General features: G+C 29.3%; 1 protein-coding gene across 1 annotated transcript in view; it reads left to right on the forward strand.

Annotated features, from left to right (window-relative positions):
- Nucleotides 1-491: 491 nt before the first annotated feature.
- Nucleotides 492-22665, forward strand: part of LOC105625652 (putative epidermal cell surface receptor) — a 67523-nt gene continuing 45349 nt past the window's right edge. The window contains exons 1-3 of the mRNA XM_012206974.1: nucleotides 492-591; nucleotides 13876-14430; nucleotides 16041-16331. Coding sequence (XP_012062364.1) covers nucleotides 492-591; nucleotides 13876-14430; nucleotides 16041-16331 — 946 coding nt within the window. The remainder of the gene's footprint in view (nucleotides 592-13875; nucleotides 14431-16040; nucleotides 16332-22665) is intronic.

A 22665-nucleotide genomic window follows, 5' to 3' on the forward strand; every position in this document is an offset into this window, starting at 1 on the left:
TACTACTCTCTCTCTCGTCTCTACTCTCTCTCTCTACTCTACTCTCTCTCTCTCTCTCTCTCTCTCTCTCTCTCTCTCTCTCTCTCTCTCTCTCTACTTCTCTCTCTCTCTCTCTCTCTCTCTCTCTCTCTCTATTACTTCCTCCTCTCTCTCTCTCTCTCTCTCTCTTTCCCCGTCTTTCTCCCCCTGACCCGTTCATACATACGTACATACGAAGTGGATTGTTCTCTCTTTCTCTCTTTCTCTCCTCGCTATTCAGGACTCTGAAACTCGTTTCAGTCAGTCACGGATTGTCCGTTGTTCCCTCGTTGTTGGTTCACGCGTTGTTGATCGCGGGCAGCAACTCACTGAAGATAAAAACGTGGATTTATATTTTTTTCTTGATTTGTATTTTTTTTTTAATCATCTGATCTTTTTGTTGAAGAATTAGTGAGTGCGCATAAACGAACGAGTGTTTATGGGTACATATCTGTATAGAAGAATGTGGTAGGATGCGTATCCAGAAAAGATGTTTCTTGCTGAGTCTCTGCCTCTTAGGCAGAGTCACTTTTTCCTTAACTGCCGTCAATACTGAAATTACTACGTTATCCGGTAAGCTCTCAAGAAAAAAAACTCATTCTGATTGAAGAAAGAATCTTAAATTGTATATTAATAAAAAATAGCGATAAAAAAATTTTAGTATAAAAAAGTATTTTCAAATCATCATTCAAAAATCATATTTTATAAACAAAAATGGGCACGTTAATTATAATATTAAAATTGTTAATATGTACAAGCAATACCAGTAAAAAATATCACATCTTCGTAAAAAGTCTTAAAAAATAAGATCTTGTCCTCTTATGATTATTATATCTGCATAACTCATAAAAAAATTTATAAGATTATTCTCTCTTTTTAAAAATTATTTAAATTTCTGAATCTAAAATCTAACAATTTCTATGTCTAAAAAATTAGATTTTTTAAAGATATTTTTTTTATACTTTTTATATCCCTTAAATATATGCTTGAGTTATATATGTAAATAAAAATATAAATACTAATGAAAATACTAAATACTAATAATGTAAATACTAATAATGAAAACAAGAGAAGTTTATAATTTCCTTAGACTTTACTTCTTAATTTTAAGAAAGACATCGGGATATGCATTTTAATAATAAGACGCATTCATTAAAGCAGTGAATGAAACGCGCAAGTTTGCGTGAAGCAGCCGGAGATCTTAATGACTGTGTAGAAAATGCGCTCAGATTCTCTTGCCATATTTGCGTTAGATCAGATTAATTAAAAACAATCAGTTTTGATATTATGTTTCTTTATATATAATTCCCAATAATATACTTCGTGAGATATTTATTTGTATCAATAGCTCAGTATAACAATTGCACACCGTTTTATTCAATGAAAGTTTAATTAAGAATAATTTTACTTATTTGAATTTATTAAATGTTTAAAAATATAAATACCGAACAATATTTACGTCTATTTGATAAATTTTGAATCTATTTTTGAAAAATTTGTGTCGTATATAACATATTTCATATATTTCAAAAGATTTATTCAAATTTTTGTGTTCATTTAACATAAGATGAATATATTAGAAAATAATACAGATATAATGTAAAAAAATGATCACAAAGAAAAGAATACTGACAGTTTGTAAACAAATCGAAAAAACATATTTTTTCCAATAAAATTAAATTAACATTTATATATGTTAAATTAACCCACATTTTATTCATTCATCTTAGAATTTAAAAACACTTTATTTTTACGTTATTTCACTTACTCATAAATTGTGTCATTTTGACACTAAGAAATGTTGAATATCAATTTAATACATAATCTTTAAATAACATAATCACATATCAAATTAACATTTGAATATATTGAAAAATTCAACACAAACTGTTAATAAAAACATAAGTGGACCGTTTCTAACACAAATACACAATTTTTTTTACTATGTATCAAATCATCAAAATACTAATCGTCGGGCTTGTCATTTTCTCCTTCTCTATCGAATTTACATTGAATTATTTAAGCATTAAAGATCTAGTTTCCGAAGTAAAACAAAAATAAACACTTATGCAATAAACTAGGACCTAGCTACTTTTTAGGCGGATGTCAATAACTATCTCGACTACCATGTGGCAATATTTATTGCAATAATCGATATATATATTTTTCAATATTTTTTTCATTTATATATATCAAATACTATATATATTTTTATTTTATTTTATTTTCATTTTACACTAGAAATTCATCTTTACGCAAAAATGAAAATAAGAGGTACAACTTTCAATGGCCTTGATCTTGACAAGTATTATCCAGGTCATGATTCTGAATAACATTCAAGAGTTTTAGCTAGCAATTTTAGGTAATGCTAATATTGACGGTACTGTAACTTTTAAGCCTTATAACTCGAAAATTACTTAATGAAAAAATATTTTATTATAGTGTTTTGAAAAACTTTACAGAAGATACAAGCTACGAAAATATGCAATGAAAAATGGGGGGGTTTTATTTAAAAAATTCAAACCTTATTCTGACAATATTATACTCACGATCAAATCCACAATACCATCTTGTGCTTCCCTCCATCTATGTCACATAACTTTTGTCTGAAACTTTTTTTTAATCCCATCTCCTTCTCGAGTTATCGCTAAGGCGATTAAAATGAAACATCCTGTATATACGAATTTATATTGAATTATTTAATCATTAAAGATCCAGCTTTCGACCGTCGAAAATTTTTCTAATATGTAACGTTTCTATATTTAAAGTGTAAGACTGATGATTGATCGTTTGTACTATCACTATTCGATCTTATAAAAAAAAAAGCCCAATATATCTTGGTTTAACCGATTTGTTATCATAATTCAATATTAAGTGTAGAATAATATGTATAAAAAAATGTTACTTCTCGATTAAGTACGTAACAATAATTGTTCTAAAGAATTATTGCTCACGATAAATCTTTTCTTAAATAATATTAAACCTTTACGATTTCCTATTCTTAATTTAAACATAAAAGACGTTACTTAGTGAAGTATTTTGTTCTTCTAAGTTCTTGTCGTAAGCATTTTTTTCTGAATGTTCGCCGTACATTGATTTTAAATTAAATATACTACTGAATAAAAAATAGGAAAAAATAGGAACTTTAGGACACGTTCAAAATTATACAATATTCTGAACACCGTAACTCGGTGAAAAATTATCGTAGATAAAAAATTAAAAAAGCATTTGAAAGCTTGATCTCTACTTTCGAAATCGATAATTGATATTTCAATGTGAGTGATTCTTTATGGAAATATACGGACATAAATAGACCATCAAATCTGAAAATTTTGTACAAATTTTATAAAGGTTCAATTTGCTTTTTTGAGTGCTGTTATTGAACATTGAAACAAAAATGATCACTTTTGCTTCAACGTTCAATAATTCGGTGAAGAAAAATCGTACAGTATTCAATAAAAAAGCAAATTGAAAATAAAGATTCACTCTTTCGATTGCCATAAACCACATTTTTGTGTGATTTTTATTTCACATTATAGATCTTTACAAAATTTTCAGATTTGACAGGTATCCATTTGTGTCCGTATATCTCCATAAAGAATCAGTCAGATTGAAATATCAATTTATCTGATTTCAAAAGTAGAGATTTCAAGCTTTTTTGATTTTTTTTGTCTAATTTTTCACCGAGTTGTGGCGTTCTGCGCAATATATATTGCGCAGTTTTAAGCGTGTTCTAAAGTGTTCCCTATTTTTTTGTTGAATAGTGTACATCGAACAAATCACTAATTTAATTACTCATATTGTTTCTATTCATTCATTTTCAAAATAATTTTTTGTCCACACCATTGTAATGCAGAAACGGTATTATTAGACAATAGCTGCGCAGCTGGGAGTCATTTTGTCATTCAGTACTTTGCAGATTTAAATAGAACTCAAATATTTTATACGCTACTTTTAATAATACTATAAAAAGTTATCCTCCAATTATTAGGAGCCGAGATAACAATATTTTTCAAAAAATCACTTCTAATTTTTAAGATTAAGAATTCCATCTAATACAACAATTTGTCAAGGAAGAATTGAATTTGTTGTTAAAAAATTCTCATATTTTTTGCTGCTGAAAAAGTTTGTTTAAAATCATTGGAAAGTTGAGAAACGCGAGCGTGGCAGCGCGTCGGGTGGAGTGGAGGAAGCCGGCGCGCGGTCGAGGGAAGATCTAATCGGGCCGATTCGCACGTATCTGATTTCGTGCATTAAAATTTGTTAAATTTACATTTTCTCAGCAATAAATTGACGTAGAAATTATTTTTTTTAATCTGAGTAGCTCGATGAGATATAAACCAATAGCTTAACCAAATGTTTCGCAAAATAATTGAAATTTTTAGTTTTTCTTTTCTTGAATTTGTATTTTTTCGGTTTATTACTAAAAAATCACGTTCTTTTTGGAAACGTATTATAGATATGTTGATGACATTGTACTCTCAATTCAAGAGTGAAACATTGATATGATTGTAAGTAATTTTAATAGTTTTCATCCTAAATTAAAATTTACAGTAGAGCTTGGTAATAGTTTAAACTTTCTTGATGTAACACTAATAAAGAAAGATAAAACTCTGTTATATACGATTAGTATCACAAACCAACTTTTTCGACACGATATTTAAATTATTTCTCGTGACATCCAATGTGACAGAAAGTGGGAACGATTTTGATCTAACGGACGGAATCCGTTACTATTATCACACTTTAATTTTCATGAACAAAACTTTCGATTAGTAATAGACATTTTATTGAATAACGGATACCCTCTCAATAATATTTAATTATATCAAAAAAAGACTTTATGTAAAATTTAAACAATTTAACAGCAACGAAATTAGTACAAATAAAAATTCACTATCTGCAGTCTTTAACAATCTTTTTTACTGTTTCCTATGTTCTGTCAAAATCAAAGAAATTCAAAAGATTTTTTTCAAAAATAACAAAACTGTTAGCTCGGCTTACGTGGTTACATTTAAGTTCTTTCATTAGAGTTCAAAAAGTCAAATTACATTATTTTTAACATTCTAACGTAGTATATAAAATTAATTGTTCTGATTGTAACATTTCACATACGTAGGCCAAACGAAAAGATTATTAAAAACTAGGGTGTCAGAGCATCAATAGATATATTAATGAACACACGGTTATTACGGAATATAGATGGAATTTAATTACGAATTTGATTGGAACAAATATTAAGACTTTAGATGAAGAAAAGAATTACAACAAGCGATTAATCTCAGAGTCTATTTACATTAAGAAACAAGAGAATGGTTTAAATTTATAAGATACTGAAATGTTGGATTCTTTATATCATGAGTTATTTTAAAAAGAATGATTTTTCCAAATTTTATTTTTAATACGTATACTTGTTATTATAACTCGTTTGACTTTTCATTTTCCTTATATTTATTATACTTTTCCCTCACTTATTAACGTTTCATAATTTCATTTGATCTCTTCACACACTCTTGAAATGTCTTACTGTACGCACAATCTAAATTATCTGACCATCGTCAATATGTAATGTAAGTGTATCCAGTTTTTTAAATAATTTTTTTGTATTAGTATTTTATGTCTTTTATTATTTTTCATATTATTGTATTTTGCAGATGTAATTCGTTTGAGTATTTAAATAGTTAAAAGTTATAACAGACAATTTTTATATTTATTATATTGACGAAATACAATAGTAAGCGATCAGTACATGTTCAACTTTACATAAAATTTTTTCAAACTTACATTGAAGATGACCCAATAATAAGGGTCGAAACGTCTGTAATTTTAATAAAAAATAATAATAACGGCTGTGGAAGTCAATGTTTACGAGGGAGTTTATTAGATTATCTTATATTTATTTAATTTATTATATAAACCTTGATTTGATTTCGACGCATAATACAATAGAAAATTGACATTTCGATTCCTTTTTGAGTCATCCTCAGAAAGAATTATCCATAATAATAATTTCTTATTCCGCAATTAATCTCTTTAAGTCATTTTCTTCAAGGATTATTTATAATACAAGTTCTTATTCCGGAAATTCTGTAATTTTATTTCATTTCTGAATATAAAATATTTTTGCACATCAACAATCTATGCTGACTCACTTTGGCTTTCTACGATTAAAATTTATGTTATTTAAAATGCTCCTCGCCCCTTATTGAGCGGCTGAGAGCCGCCAAGCGGCCGAGATTGTCGAAAAAACATTTTTGGTCAAAACAAGTGGTTGAAACAAGTGAATTGTGTGAGAAGGAGCTCACTATCTCATTCACTCTCGCCGAAGGCGAGCATACGTATATATTGTACATCTAAGGACTTCGATTTTTTCCCTCGGTATTTTTTTAAAACTTCCAAAAATTCAAATTATTTCGTCTTTACGTCAAATTTAATTGTAAATGATAAGGTTTAGTCATGCCGCACAGACTATGAACATTAATGTAGAAAAGTGATCATTTTTGTGAAAAATCAGTTTGTGAAAATTTCCGAAGGAAAGAATTGTCCTTGAGTGTACATAGGTTCGTGGTTAAATGTGTGGCTACCGATTTCGGCTACCGCCATTTGATTCTGTGTCTACGTCAACACAGAATTCTTAACTAAATAGGGGCCTTAAGTAGCACAAGTCACGAGCCTTAAAGTAGCACAACTCACGATAACATCAAAATGATTAAATTGAATCGTGATTGATCAAAAAATGATTTTTAAAGTAAACATTATGGAGCTGTTTTAACATCATGATAATTTTTGTTCTGTTTGAATATGTTTTTCAATTTATTGCATATAATAAATTTTAGAAACATTTCTGTTAAAACATTTCATATGACAGAATCCTTTCAGAATTGTTGTACATGTGAAAGATTGAAACATTTCTGAAAATTTTCCGCAACAATCGATGCTGTATAGAAGGGAGTGCCCCCTCCAAAATCTAACCAACACTACAATATGACCATATATTTTTATTGGGTGGCTTTTGCGTCGCGTAGAAAGTCATAAAATATATTTTAAAGTAGAAAATTTTTGTTTCATTTAGTAGAAAAGATCGAGATATCATTTTTCAAATTTTTAAAAATAACTTTTTAATGAACAGTGACCGTCACCTAAAACCTGTTGGAAGCCACTCAGGATTATTGGAGGTGGCGGCCTTATTCTATACATATTTATCCATTTTTTATTTACTTCATACGTTGACATTAAAGTATTTAATGAAATAATTACGCAATAGTTTAAAAAAATGAAGTATATATCTGTAAAACAAAAACTTGTCATCAATACAAGATCAGTACAAACAAGATGTTGGAAAAAACATTGATTTAATTCAATTCCTATTCTTAGTTCTGACCACAATCTCATATTATCAAAACTCATATCACATGTAGCAACAAAACTGTATAGCCTATATTATTATTATTATTATACATGTACTTTTTCAAAATAACATGGAAGAGTATACTTTTAATTCATCGAAATTAAAATACACTGACTGTTTTCAATTAGAAAACAAGCTTATTATTAATATATTGATAAGTTTTGTGATTTTCGATAACTTGCTCACATTTGCGATCTATAGCGATTTTATTGAACAAATAGACTTCATTGAATGTTATTATTATTAATTTTTCATAATCTTTCAAATATTTCCTTTCAATTCCAATTTCCTTTCATCCGCAATTGAACGCACATACATATATAATACAATCTGCATCCCTTTTGACAGAACTTGCCACTTTCTGAGCGTTATTGATAGTACGTGAGCAGTATCTGTAGTGTTACACGCATGAGTCTAGAAGATTTTTAAAAAATTTCAAGTAATTTCATTACTAGTATTCTTGGAAACTTCTCCTTATAAGGAGATGGCAAGAATTGTAAAATGCAAATGAAGTAAGCCATAACTACCCAGTTAATCAAACTTGCAAAGATAGATTTTGAGCAGAGTTTGTTATAAGATTTTTGATGCCTGAGAGACAAATTTCAAACAGAAACTGGTAAGCAAAATGTTAGCAAAATATCGACAGAATAGTAACAGATTTGATCAAAGAATGTTAGCAGATTGGTCTCATCTGAGATCGCATATTGTTTTATTGAGCATCTGTTAACATTCTATGCTAGTAGAAATTAAACAGAATCTGACGGCGCAGAAACCAAACAGGATCTGCACACGATGTAATGATAGAAATCTAGCAGACTAACGGTAAAAATCAAGCAGATTGATTCTCTCTCTCTCTCTCTCTCTCTCTCTCTCTCTCTCTCTCTCTGTTCTGTAATATAATATAATATTATAGAATAATATAATGTATATGTATTTATTTGTATATTTAAGCTTTAATAAAATATATTTAATTTATTAATACAATTTTATTAATACAATTTATTAATACAATTTTTTAAAATTATTTCTTCAAAATAAAAAGAAATTAAATGTCATTTTAAGAAATTTTTTCAGACTGATAATGTTACAATTTTAATACCTAAAAAACAGCAAAATCTCTTATTTTTGCTGTCAGTATTGTGCAAATCCTGTTCGATTTCTATTGCCAATTTCCTGATATAGAATGTCAAATATTCTATTTGATTTCTGCTATCAATTGACATAGAATATTTAACAGATACTATTGACAAAATGGAAGTAAAATGCGACTTCAAATGAAGTCAATCTGCTGACATTTCTTGATTAATCTGTTGTCAGAATGCGATCCCATGGTGCGGAATTGGCGCAATACGGAATTGGCGGAACGCTCGTGATCAATTCCGCAACATTCCGCCGATTCCGCCGTTTTCTGTTGCGCAAATTTATTTCTTTTGCGGATTCCGCCGATGCCTGCATGTGTGCGTACATGTACATATATATACTCATAAAAATTAGCCTTGTTAAGCTGGTTTAAATGGAGAAAATGTCTCTTACAAGCGCATGATTAATTAACATACTGAAGCGTGATGTTTGGATTCCTATCTAGATGCTTTTCGGGTTATGTTTAATCCTTGTTTAACATTTGGTAAATAACAAGAACGGAGTAATATCTGGTTAGCATTCAAGTGGGAATCTGAATATAACCTCGAAGATAATTAATTAAATCTCCAGATAAATAGGTCAGAACACGAATGTGTATATATAGGATGATTCAGAAAAAACGTTTGTCCTTAAAGTGTCATATTCCTGACTTAATTCTAAGATGATTTTTCTTTTGAAAATTTTGTCTGAAGCTTTCAAATTACAAGAAGAAATAATTAGCGTCCATGCATTTACGTGCAGCAAGCAGCTGACTGCTTTTCTTGGTCATGAATGCAGTCAATGCATTGCGCAGTGAGTACAGTTCATGCATTACTAAGGCACTACGTGAACTGCACTCACTGCACTCACTGCACATAAGAAAATCAATCAGCTGCTTGTCACACGTAAATACATGTTGTGTTGTTATACGGACTTACAGACGTGTTTCTTTCTTCTTTGCGATTTTCAATCGCCGAATAATCATTTGTGATTATCAGTAATTAATTAATAAATTGGTTAACGTATTCCTCGTTTCATCAAATAAGTGTAATCGAAATGTCAATATAACGTTGAAACGTAACAATTTATAAAAGAAGAAATTCATCGTGTGATTTATTATATAATATCTGAAGGCATTTAACATTTGAGTGAAGAAAGTGATAGTAAATTTATTTATTGTAAACCGTTGTGTCGAGCACTATTACGGTGTGCATCCAAATTTTTTCCTTCGACTGTTTCAAGAAACTAGAACAAAATGGAATTATTGAACATCTAAAAAAAAATAACAATTTTATAAAATAATAATAAGCTTTTAAAGTGTATTTGGCTTATGTTTTTATTTTTACAATTCTTTGACTAAGAAGTGCGATCGCTTTTCTCATAAGTATGTAATAAAAAAAAAATGCTATGAGTACGATAGCATAGATAAAAAATTGTTAGAGAAATTTTTGTAAAAATGAGAAATTAAACAATAATTGTGTGCTACAAGTATTGTAACGCCTATTGACATAAAATTAAGTCTAACAAGTTTTTAACATCGAATTGTAAGAAATGCTTTTAGAAATTCGTACTGAAATAATTATTTTTCATGATTAACTAAAAAACTGGAAGTGGATGGAGCAAAACGGCTTATGAATTCGAATTCAGTGACCCAAAATCTATAAGAAACACCTGTTCTGCTTCGAGGTACTCTTCAAAAATTTTTTTTGTGATCTTGTAATTGTTTGATTTGTATGTCAATAATAATTTTAATTATATGCTTTTCGCACGTAATTATTGTCTAATTTCGCTCTTTTATTTTTTTGACGATTTCATCAATGTAGTTGAAAAAACAATCCGATACACAAAAGAGTTCAATATTCATTTTAATTTTATCATTCTAATTTATAATTTAATAAAATCATTCTATTTGTAGTATGTATCATATTTATAATTTAACGAAATCATCATATTTATATTTATAGTAGATATATTTAAAGCATGTAAAAGAGATAATGTAGTAGAGGGGAAAAGAAGAAACATATTTTTATAAACATGTGAATGCGTCCGATTAGTATGCGCTTCATGCGTCTAATCGTGAGCTCTTCCCCGTCTTCTCTATGCAGCCCGTGATACAATATTTCTTTTTGTAATTTGAAAACTAAGACAAAATTTTCACAAAAGAAAAATCATTTTAGAATTAAGTCAGGAATATAACACTTTAAGGACGTTAAATGTTTTTTTTTGAATCACTCTGTATAATATACAGAAAGGCGAAAATATAAATCAAAATCAAAATGGATATACAAAATGAAGTTGGGGCAATGTCCCTGTACGGGATGGGCCATTTAAAATTTGGAATTTAATTTAGCTCTAAAAAAAAACGTATGAATATTTTTCAAAGTTTATGGCTTTATTGGAAAGGTAGTACATTGCCATTAAACATGAAATATAATTTCATTCAAATGATTTCCACGGCTGGCTGCACAATACCCCATTCTATCAACCCAATTTTTCAGTACATTTTCCACTGTATGGGCGCATATTTCATCGATGGCAACTTTGATTTCATGTTTTAATTCTTGAATCGTTTCTGGCTGGTTAGTGTAACACTCATCCTTGACAGTTCCCCATAAAAAATAGTCCAGCGGAATCAAATCGCAGTTGCGAGAGAACGGCCAATTGACATCAGCATTTTGGCTGATTATGCGATTTTCGAAGACAGATCAGCAAAAAATTTCCCAATTTTGTTCAAGTATAGCGACTCATTTCATAAATTCAAACAAAAAACTAAATTTCTGATATGTCATAAATGTTATTATGCCTTTCAAACTCAAAATAATCGTAGTTGAAATTCCAAACGCTAGATGGTCCACCCTGTATGTATGTGTGATTTTCGATCCGCAGAAATTTAGTTTTCTATGTCCCATGGAGTGGAATTTACAGATGCGCAAGCCAATGACAAACGCTATTCGCTCTAGTTGATCTAATAAAAATAATCTACGAGAAGACTCTTGTAATTGATCAGCGCTAATTGCGCATTCTGGAAGTTCCACTCCATGGGATATAGGAAAATACATTTATCGGAATTGGCGGAATGAAGCCACGATCAAGCATGAACATTCTGCTGATTCCGCATTGCGCCAATTCTGTCACCATAGGACCGCACCCTCAGTGTGTTGACATTTGGTTATATTTTGCTTACTGGGTAATTCGAACGGGCAAATTGCTTGGACTAGAACTGTAAAAGGATTGTGACAGACTGACAACAACAGACTGATTTTGATAAAACTGCGGTTAAATTTTCAATCTTCTATATGATAATTGTGCGTTGATAAGTAAGGAAGTTGGCGTAGCTGAAGATGCATGATTATACTTTTTCTTATTCGGTCAACAAGAGTTTAAATCCCAGCAGCGTTAACTTTTTTTTAAGTAATAATTAAAGGGATAATTTTTACATTGTGTGTTGTAGAAAAAAATTAAGTTTGGAGAAATGTAAAAGTAATTGTTCATACACAATTACCTATGTACAATTTTATATATAATTATATATAAGCAATTTTTTTACATTTCTCTAAACTTAAGTTTTTCAAAAACTTATAGGGCGAAAATTATTTTTTTAGTTATTTTTAATGTTTTCACATTATATTTTATAATGTAATTTACTTTTCTTCTTTTTTAAGTAAAAATACTAATACTAATTTTTTATTATATATGTATAATAATAAGTAACGTGATTTCTTGAAGTTTGAATTATTTATTAATTATTATAAAATTTAAATATTGCTGTACAATTTTGAAGATGAAAATCAATGTTAAATACAAACAGGCCACACACCAGCATGAATATTTTATAATATATAAATAAATGGATTTTAAAAAATAATAAACAAAAAGTATCAATTATATTATTTTCCTCTAAATATGTTCACAGCATGAAATGTTTTTGTAAAAATAATATACTTCATAGTACTCATCCTATTTGTATTTTAAATGTTTTTTACGTTGATTTTCATTCATGAAATTGTATGGAAACGTCCAAATTTTATAATAAATAATTAAAATTTATTTTTAATTAGCTTACTTTTAAAACATTATTCGTAAAATTTAACTTATTTCAAAAGTTTTTTAAAACATTTTTAAGACATTTTTGGAGAGTTTTAAAATGCAGAGTTGACAACACTAGCTGATACTTGCATCGCAGTATTTTATGGCTGTGACATGAACAGTCATGAGATTAATCAATGAAAATGGAGATTTCAAAAACATGAAGGATATTTATTTCCAATTTGTCATCTCTAAACTTCAATTTCTCAAAAACAAATAATGCGAAAATTATTTTTTTAATTATTTTTAAATTGTTTTCATATTATTATTATTAGTATTACACTAAGAAGTAATTTTACAAAAGAAAAGATGTACATAGAAGGATGAATATATTTCATATATAATTATGTACGTTTATGAATGTTTATACAAGTTTATGTATGTTTGTACATAATTGTACATATTCATGCATGAAAAATTGTTTATTGGGTTAAAATGCGACACTTAGGCTTAAAGTATACAATTTTCCCTTCCAAATGATCTATGGCTTATCTCATTCGACATTTTATGCTTGCAGTTCTTGCTATCTCCTTAAATCAAACATTTATATTTTATAGTATGTCAGGCATATTTAAATCCTGATATTGTAATCATATTTTACAATCTCTTGCATTCTATAAAAAGAATTTGCTAAAAAATGTGCATTTTTACGAAAATTCCCTGATCAAAAAATTTCGCTGAAATTATTCCAATAATTATTCCAATAATGTTTTGGAATATTTCAACAAAAGTGTTGAAAATTTGTTAAAATTTCTAAAAGTGAATTTTTCAGCTAACACTGACAAATCGTTGAAACTAAATTGAAAATATTCTGAAATTTCTCTGAAATTCTTGCTGGAATTTTTCTGAAATTTTACTAAAAATGAATTTTTCAGCTAAAAATCGCTGAAATTAAACTGAAATTTTTCTGAAATATTGAAATTTTACCGAAAAATGTTCCAAAAGATGGAATAATTTTAGCGAAATTTTTTCACCAGGGCTGTGTATGAAAATAGCCGCTTGAATCTGAAAAAACCTGGAATCTGAATAATTCACACAAAAATATAACATGTTCTTGTAGCTACTATTATGCAATTCACAAATGTAATATTTTTCGATTTCCATAGACATTATTAATATTTTTTGAGGGAATAGGGGGTGTCGGATATATATTAAAAATTTAATAATTTCAAAAAAGTAAAATATTTCTAATAATTTTACTAAATATTTAAATTTCTTAAACATTATATTCTTTTTGCTAATAGATAACAATGGCGAAGGTATTCTAGGAGTACAGTCTATTCATACAGAATGGCGGAATGATACAACAGAATTAAAAAATGTATATCCAACAAAAGAAGCTGACATCAAAATTACAACTGAAGCTAAGAAAAAGTCTGTAACGGACTTTAAAGTCAAAGGCGATCAAAAATACCAAAAATTCGTCATCAATGATGACTCGCAGGAGGTTGTAGACTTCAACACTTCAGTAATGTCACCGATTTTACCTATGATTTTACCTGAAACAAAAATCGATCAATCTTCAGCGATAATAAAATCTATGAACATTATGAACATAACGACTCCCTTTCTTCTTCACGGAGTACCAATAGTCGCTGTAACGAAGACGATGTTACCAACTAGTCGTGCTGTCCAGAATATGACAAGTAAGACAGTGGGGATTCCAATGACGGAAGAGGTAATGTCATCAAGAGGCAGAGACTTAAATATCACTGCTTCAGAGCCAATGAATTCATTGCACGCTAATATCACAGATCTCAGTGATATCAGCATGGATGAGAATGACAAAGAAATTGAAGGTAAATATAAATAACAGATATCAATTTTTTCTTAGATATCAATTCTTGTTAATAATTTATGACAAGATAGAAAAAACTACTAAATTATTATTATATAAATATAAAACTATTATATAAGTATAAAACGTATATTATATAAATATAAAACGTATTCGAAATTAATTATATTAATATATTAAAAATACATTTCGTAAATTAAACAATTTACAAAAAGATTATTGTTACAGCAATACATGCTCTTTGTGAGCATACTTTTGAAATAAATATAATTCACTTTGTTTTTAATTCATATTCAATATATGAAATTAAAAGTAAGATTTGTTTCATGTTGGATGAAGTCATAAGATAATTTTAAACTTTTATTTCATCATTTAAGGTCTATCTCAAATAATTACATAATTAATATTCACATAATTTATATAAATAAAGCACATGTATTCAAAGCTAAATTTTGATAATAATACTTTTGAAGCTTCTACGAGTACTTTTTATACAGAAGCTATATGTGTTTCGCGGATTATCTTTGTGTAATATCCATTCTTGAAAACATTCTTGCTAACGTTTCGTGAATGTTGCAGTTCATTTTATCAGGCTTAGGAGCAACTTGATATTAATTAAAGTTATTCCATCAAAGAATTTTTATATACGCTCGTTATATTTTGTGATCAAAAAGTATCCGAATTTTATTTTTTTTTTTAAATCGTGGAAAAACTGTAAATCAAATCCGTTTACTTTGCTCAGTTTTGATACATATGTTCTTCAAGTTTGATAAAAAAATCGTGGCATTCCTTCAAGTCGTTTAAGAATGATAGCTATTTATGTCAGTGAAGATTTTTGTACGCGGCGATTTTTATCGAGTAAAGAATTTGTTTGATTTTGCGTTACGAAAGAAATAATAATCTTTTTTTGTTTTTATTTATTCTTTGTAATTTTAATGTCATTCGCAATTGCAAAATTTCTCTCTATTGAATCCTGCTAATGAATTTATTTATTGCTTCAAAGTTATTAAGTTATTTATGTCGTTCATAGATCGTAATTGTATCTTTATTTAGTACGATCAAATTGAACAGTTCCTTAGCTGCTTTTGTATCATATATTGGATTTTTAATCCAATTCTTCCATTGTGGATTTTGAGTGTGTATGCTTCATGATACTACATTATAACACTGGCCCTGATACTAACTACTACATCATACTTTCAAAGAAACTACAGAGAGACTGTAAAGATACAAAAATATCTCAATAATCTAAACAGAGAAAATGGCTACAGCAGAGAAGAAGAATATAGAAAACCACATTTTCCCAATCACTCAAGATTGACTTCTTCATTCTCCTACTTTCTTTCTTCCCCTACTCTTTCTTTCTTCCTCTCTATCTCTAAATTATAAAAGATCATATAAAAGGGTATATAAAGGAGGAATAGGCTACTTCTTGCCCTGATGAAATAAACTATAACGTTCATGAAATGTTGGCATTCCATGAATGGACATGAACACGGAAATAACCCGCGAAATGTATAGCTTTTATCTTGGAAAATCTTGGAAATCATTTCCAAAATTCTCAAGAGAGTCTTTGTTGAAAGCTTAAACAATCTAATCAATTGTCTCTAGGTGGAGAGTATATCGCATCACATAACGAAACTGCCATAAACATTTCTTCGATGTTGTTTCCGAAAGCATCAATATGTATCCATGGAAATCGCACTTACTCAGTAGGTGAGAATATTGTCCGAGACTGCGAAGAGAAGTGCATATGCTCCGAGAATGGAATTATGAATTGTCAACCGTTATGTATTTATCCTTACGTTAAAGCGGGCAGAGAGCTTAAGAATCATATGTGTCAAGAAAAATTGGTTGCTGAAGAACCATGTTGCGCCCTTATTTTCTGTCCTGCAGGTTTAGGTATGTCTTTTGTTTGACTCTATTTTTCTTATTGTTTCAAATGCCATTAATTTATTTATAGACATTTACATTTATTAACATTTTAATTTGCATATTATCTGCTGTATATAAATAGAACGAAAAAATTATATTTCATAATTTGTAATTATACGTACAATATATGTCTAAGCAACATCACAAATAGCATAAACTATTTATACAGGGTGTCTCAGTAACTCTATTACAAGTCAATATCTCCGTTACTGTTAATAATACGTGGAAATATCTAAATAAATTGTTTAGTTCGAAAGAACATATATTACGATAGAAATCATTTTTTTCTCAGTCATATTCCCTGATAACTACCTGTTGTTGCTGTCATGTTGCCGAAAATAAAGCGCATTTGTTTTCAACAAATTTAGAACAAGGTATATAAGTTTGCCTGCAGTATGACATCATGTGAATTCAACATGTATTGCTGCCAATTTGCCGTGTATTTGCTATCAACGATAAATGAAATCAAAAATTTTCCATGAATGGAAGTCATTTTGTTGACAACAAAATGAGAAACAGTTCTCCGTTTGCTTTGAATGTAAATTTCAAATCTTTTCTCGTGTTGAATACATTTGATTATATATTATATTTTCAGCAATTATTTTGATTATATATTATATATTATATTTACGCAGTAACTAATCGAAAATTTGTACTCAGCATTAAATTGCATGATTTTGCAAAATATGCTTAGCTATCAAGGTTTTTAGAGATTTCAAGATCATCGATTTTTTTTTAATAGGATTACATATTTCTACCATTATAGCGTAATAGCTAAGATTGAGATGAATCCAATGACCAATAATATAATGACCTTCACGTGACTTGAGTATGAAAAAAATCAGAAATTTGAGAGAATGGATGCAAATGGAGCGAATAATGAAATAAGTATAATTATAAAGATTGATAAAGGAAAATTTATTTGTATTTATATATGTATTTGTTTGATTTATTTTCTTTCAACATACGCTACAAAGAAAACTCCAAATATTGTGAAGATTATTCTCTAACAACAGTCTTTTACTTAATGCTCTTCCTACAGAGAATATATTTTGTGACCAATCAAGAGTAAATAACATTTTAATAGAAATAAATAATAATCCCCTACAAATAATTTCAAATATGAGATTTGTGAAATTCTATTAAGAAATAGAAAAAATGAAATGTTTTTTTCTAACAAGATCAAAGTATTTTATTTATTTTTATTTATTTATGTTCGATCTCTTTATACAGTTTGTTAAACTGTTTTTTTTTTCTATTAAATTCTGGTAAAGTTTTTTTTATTTATTTAGCTTTATTCTTTTCATATGTAGGAGAGAGTAGGGTAGTAAACCTATTTACAGTTTTTGCTCTCTATAAGACATAAATAAAGTTCGATCATAAATTAAAGATGCTGTTGGAAAGATCACTTAATTCCCTTTATTTTTTTTTTTTACTTTCAGACCACTGTATCTCTCATGTAGAACTATAATAGAAAATGTAAAAATGCTTTTTCTCGTCCGATTTGGAACTATTGATTCCAAATTGGACTATCCGCTGATCTAAACGGACTCCTATTTTTATAAAATTTTAGATAGAATTTTAAAATATTTTAATGTATTTTTGTTAGTATTGAGTAAAAACGAACAATTAAAAGAATTACGAGCAAATTAAAACTGACTTTATTGACAGTTTTATATTTTTAGAATTCAATAAAACTCAATTAATCTGAGTCTGATAACTCATGATATTTTACGGATTTAATTTCTTGGACCAGATCTGGCGGCCGATCACAGTACTACAACCAGGTCTATAAGTTATCTACTATACTAGTAGGTCCGATTTGAATATCCAAAAAGAAGTTTGATGGATACGGGTTCTTTGAAACTTTGGAACAAATTTTACAATAAATCACAAAAGTAATTACAAAACGCTTAATATTTTTGAATTCTACACTCTTTATCTTTAATCAATTACCTTTCAAATTTTTAACACCTTTTAAATAATGATTCACAAGGATTTTCTTTTTTAAAAAAGTTTTTACACGAAAATATATATTTGCGTCTATTCTGTGAATACATTTAGCTGAAAATATATATTTGCGTTTATTCTATGAGTGTTATGACAGAGAATTGTCAAACTGCTGTCACATGTTCGGTGTCTTATGAGGATTTTAAATTAACACGCAAATCTTCTCCGTCCATAATTCTTCGAAACGATGTGGTGATTTCTATCATGCCTGTGGTGCACACGCTGATTGTACACAGTCATAAAGGACCTACAGTCGATTCTGTTTATACAACGATTTTGTTTATAGAAATACACATGGCAAAGATATTCTCTCGGTGATTTGCCATTGCCTGACGAGAGGAGCTACACGTACGAAAATTTTTCGGTTCTGCTTGGGATCGAACCCTGGATCTCTGGCATAGTAGTCTCGTACGTTGCCTGTTACGCCACGCTCGCGCTCGTCAATTTATTTAACCGTATTCATTTAAATTAAAAAGATCCTATTTGATACACGGTCCGATTTAAGCCACTTTCCCTTATAAATAATTTAATATATAGGGTGCGTCACCAAAATCTGGACAAATCGAACAATTTCTTTAAACAAAATGTTTTTAATAAAAAATTAAATATTATAAAAAATCTTTTTACATGACACTTGGGGAATCCCTATAGAGCAATTATTCGATATATCCTCCATTAGCTTGAATGACGACCTCTATTCTCGATCTGAAACACGCTGTAATGTAGCGCTGTCCATGTCGACAATCCTGCCTCAATAGCAATCCTTAATGAGCGATCATATTGGGATGCCGAGATTTGTTTGTGACTCTTTTAACTACGCTTCACATGTAATAGTCCAAGGGATTTAAATCTGGGCTGTTGGGAGACCAGAATGGAAATCGAAGCGAGCAACTCGGCTTATTCTGGTAGCTTCAGAGAATATCTGTCATATCTTTAATGTGTATGATTTGTATCGAAAATCCTTATCGACATTGTTGGCTCACTTACACCAACAATCGATGTTAATTTTCATTTCGATCGCAACGATTGCCTTGGGTCATCCGAAATCAGCGCTTGAACCCTTTCAACGACTGCGGGAGTTCTCGCGGTGTGTTCTTTCGAGTGACTCTTCCTCTAGCATACTGAAATCTTGAACTGTTCTAAAGTCGTATATTTTATCACAATGTCATAAACGGTTGATCTCGGATATCCAAAGAACCGAATTATTTCCGTTGCTGAGCGCCCAGCGCGGCGGCCTTCGATGATTGCGGCTCTTCGATTATACTTCGCACTTGGTTTCAAGCAGCCATTTTGAGAATATAATTGTTTATTAGAAGCATCAGGCTTTCTCGGACGCCAACAACAATCTCTGGCGGAGGCACAATATAGCGGAAAATTTAAATTAAAATTTGTCCGGATTTTAGTAACGCACCCTGTACATACATTATTATTAACTTTAGAAGATTTAATAATTATTAATAATAAAAAGTCACAATAGTAATTCTCAAACAAAATAAATTCATTAATTGTCCTACCCTTATTTAAATTATACCACATTTTCATCGCGGAAAAAACTCTGATTGATATATTAATACTACTTATCCTCATTAATTATCTTCTTGCGTAAGAACATACCTCTTTTCTCTATTACACTATGACGGCACCTGCTTTCTAATTGTTCTTTTCTCCCTAATCTTCACACTAAAATAGAGAACATGCTCAGTCTACTATTGATCTGTTTTCTGTTCCTGCATTAGACTATTGCACTAGAAATCTTTTTTTCGCTTCGCTGACATATCAAACATATACTTATCTTAAGTTCCAAATGTGTGCACCAGTTCAGCCAGAACAGACCTAGAAAATATACTTATGTCTATGACTGCGTTCAGCAGAGAAAGCAGCTTTGAAACTATTGTAAAATTATTCAATTCATTTATACATTTAATTTATACATTTAAGAATAATTATATATAAGGAACTAAAAGCAAGAACCAATCATAGAATGAAAAATTTTGCAACAATTGCAAAGCTGTTTTCTCTGCTGAACGCGGCCTATGATTCTTATTGTGTCCATGAGTGTTATTGTGTTCTGCAAACATTTTTTTGTAAAAATATTTTAATAGAAGAAGATTTGAATAGAAGAAAATTGGATTTGCGAATAAATCCAATTAGTAACCAATGAATTAGTACCAAATGAAGATTCATACGTGAAAATATGGCAGTTATTTCCTATGAAAGAAAATAAAAAAGGCCAGGTTTGGAAATGAACAAAAATTATTTTATTAAGGGAAGCTCGGGTAGCCTCGAACGGTGGGCATCCCCGATCACTCAAATTTTTCAGCGAATTTCTAAGCCAAAAGAAAAACAAAGCGTCATGACGAAACTCGTCGTAGACACTATTTCGACGTGATGCTTTGTTTTTATTTGTAGATTAGAAAATCACTGAAAAATTCGAACGCGGAGATTTATGTTGCAAATCGGAGGCATTGCAAATCGGAGGCGTCCGTTTGCTCTTTTACCTCGAAAATCGTTCGGCAACTCGCATCTTTCTGCTACATATCATCTCATTTGCGTTCGGTATTAATATTTTTAGAGCCAATCGAGCTGCTTGATCCATTCCGGATTCAAAAATCGAGCGAAAATCTGCAGAGCTAATGAGATTTCCGCACCTAAAATTAAATTTATAACTTGTATATTTATGATAACTCTGGAAAAAAATGTTGCTGAAATTATTCTACGTTTTAGAAAATTTCAACAAAATTTCAGCATTTTTAAAAAGTTTCAGTTTAATTTAAGCGATTTTTAACTGAAAAATTCATTTTCGACAAAATTTCAGAAAAATTTCAACAAAATTTTCAGACAAATTTCAGCAAGAATTTCAGAGAAATTTTAAAGAAATTTCAGTTGATTTCAGTGATTTTTCACTGAAAGTTTTTCACTATTAGCTTCAGTTAGCTGAAAAATTCACTTTCAGTTTCAAATTCAATTTCAGCAAATTTTCAGCAATTTCACTGAAATGTTCCAAAACATGGAATAATTTCAGCGAAATTTTTCATCAGTTTTCACCAGTAAAAAATATATCCAACTGATTCGTTAACACATACATTCATCTCTTTTAATACTTCTATTTTACAAATAGTGTATTTGAACTGTTATAATATCTGAGTCTAGAAACGCTGAAACAAATAGAAATTGATGGAGTACATTATGTACAATATTTAACGAGGAAAATAAGTTTTTAATTCTTTTCCTCTTTGAATTTGAAATATTTGAAAACAAAATTTGCTAGTTAATTTTAGATCAAAACTTATGTTGCACATGTAGAATGAAATAAAATCAAACTGTATTAATATATTAAAGTTTAATATATTAATATATATTTAATTAATATATTAAATTCTAACATAATAGTGATATACCTTATAAATTGCTGGAATTTATTTTGCAATGTAGTATTTTTTTTTAAGAAAACACCTTGCATATGAGTCTGCTACATTCATGTGTAATGATCTATTTTTAGTATATAAAAGTATTATCAGTTTCTAGTAAAGCGAAAGAAATTTTCAATTAATAGGATATTTTTTATTTATTCATAAAAATAAACAATTTCATTTTATAATTTAAACTTAAAGGACAGTTTATAATTCAGTAGCGTTCGGAATTAATTTTTGGCACTCGGATTGCTCGAAATCACGTGATCAATCTCAGATTTACATTGCCGAACGCACCTAGGGAATGCCCGCCGTCCAAGATTACTCAAACTTTTCTTATCTCTTTAGTCAAAACTGTGTTATGAAAATTGCAGGAGCTTGCGATCTTCGAATGCTTCTCTCTTATCCTAATAACTGCAGCATTTCTAATAGTCTCTTTCTTTCATCAGTAGTCATCGTATGTCCATACATGGATTATTCCTATTTTCAGCATCAGTATTCACATTGCACATTTTATGTTTAATACGAAAATATATATAAATTCAATACAAAAAGTTCCACTTATGGTCAAACTAAAAATTCTTATTTTTATGTAAAAATAAAAATAAGAGAAATAACCTATAATGCTTGATTTAATCTTGACAAGTGTAATCCAAATAATGATTCTGATTCAAGAGATTTTAACGTGCGGATGATTTCTTTATATCCATTATGCGTTTGTATATTCTTATGTACATGCTTGCGCATTTTTGAGTAAGTGAATGTGTACTTGTTTGAGCGACAATTCCTTAGATGCTAATGAAATTTTGGGGTACAACCAATTCCTTCCAAAATAGAGTGTATATATATATATATATATATATATATATATATATATATAT

This window comes from Atta cephalotes (assembly GCF_000143395.1).
Source record: "Atta cephalotes unplaced genomic scaffold scaffold00003, whole genome shotgun sequence".
Lineage (NCBI taxonomy): Eukaryota > Metazoa > Arthropoda > Insecta > Hymenoptera > Formicidae > Atta > Atta cephalotes.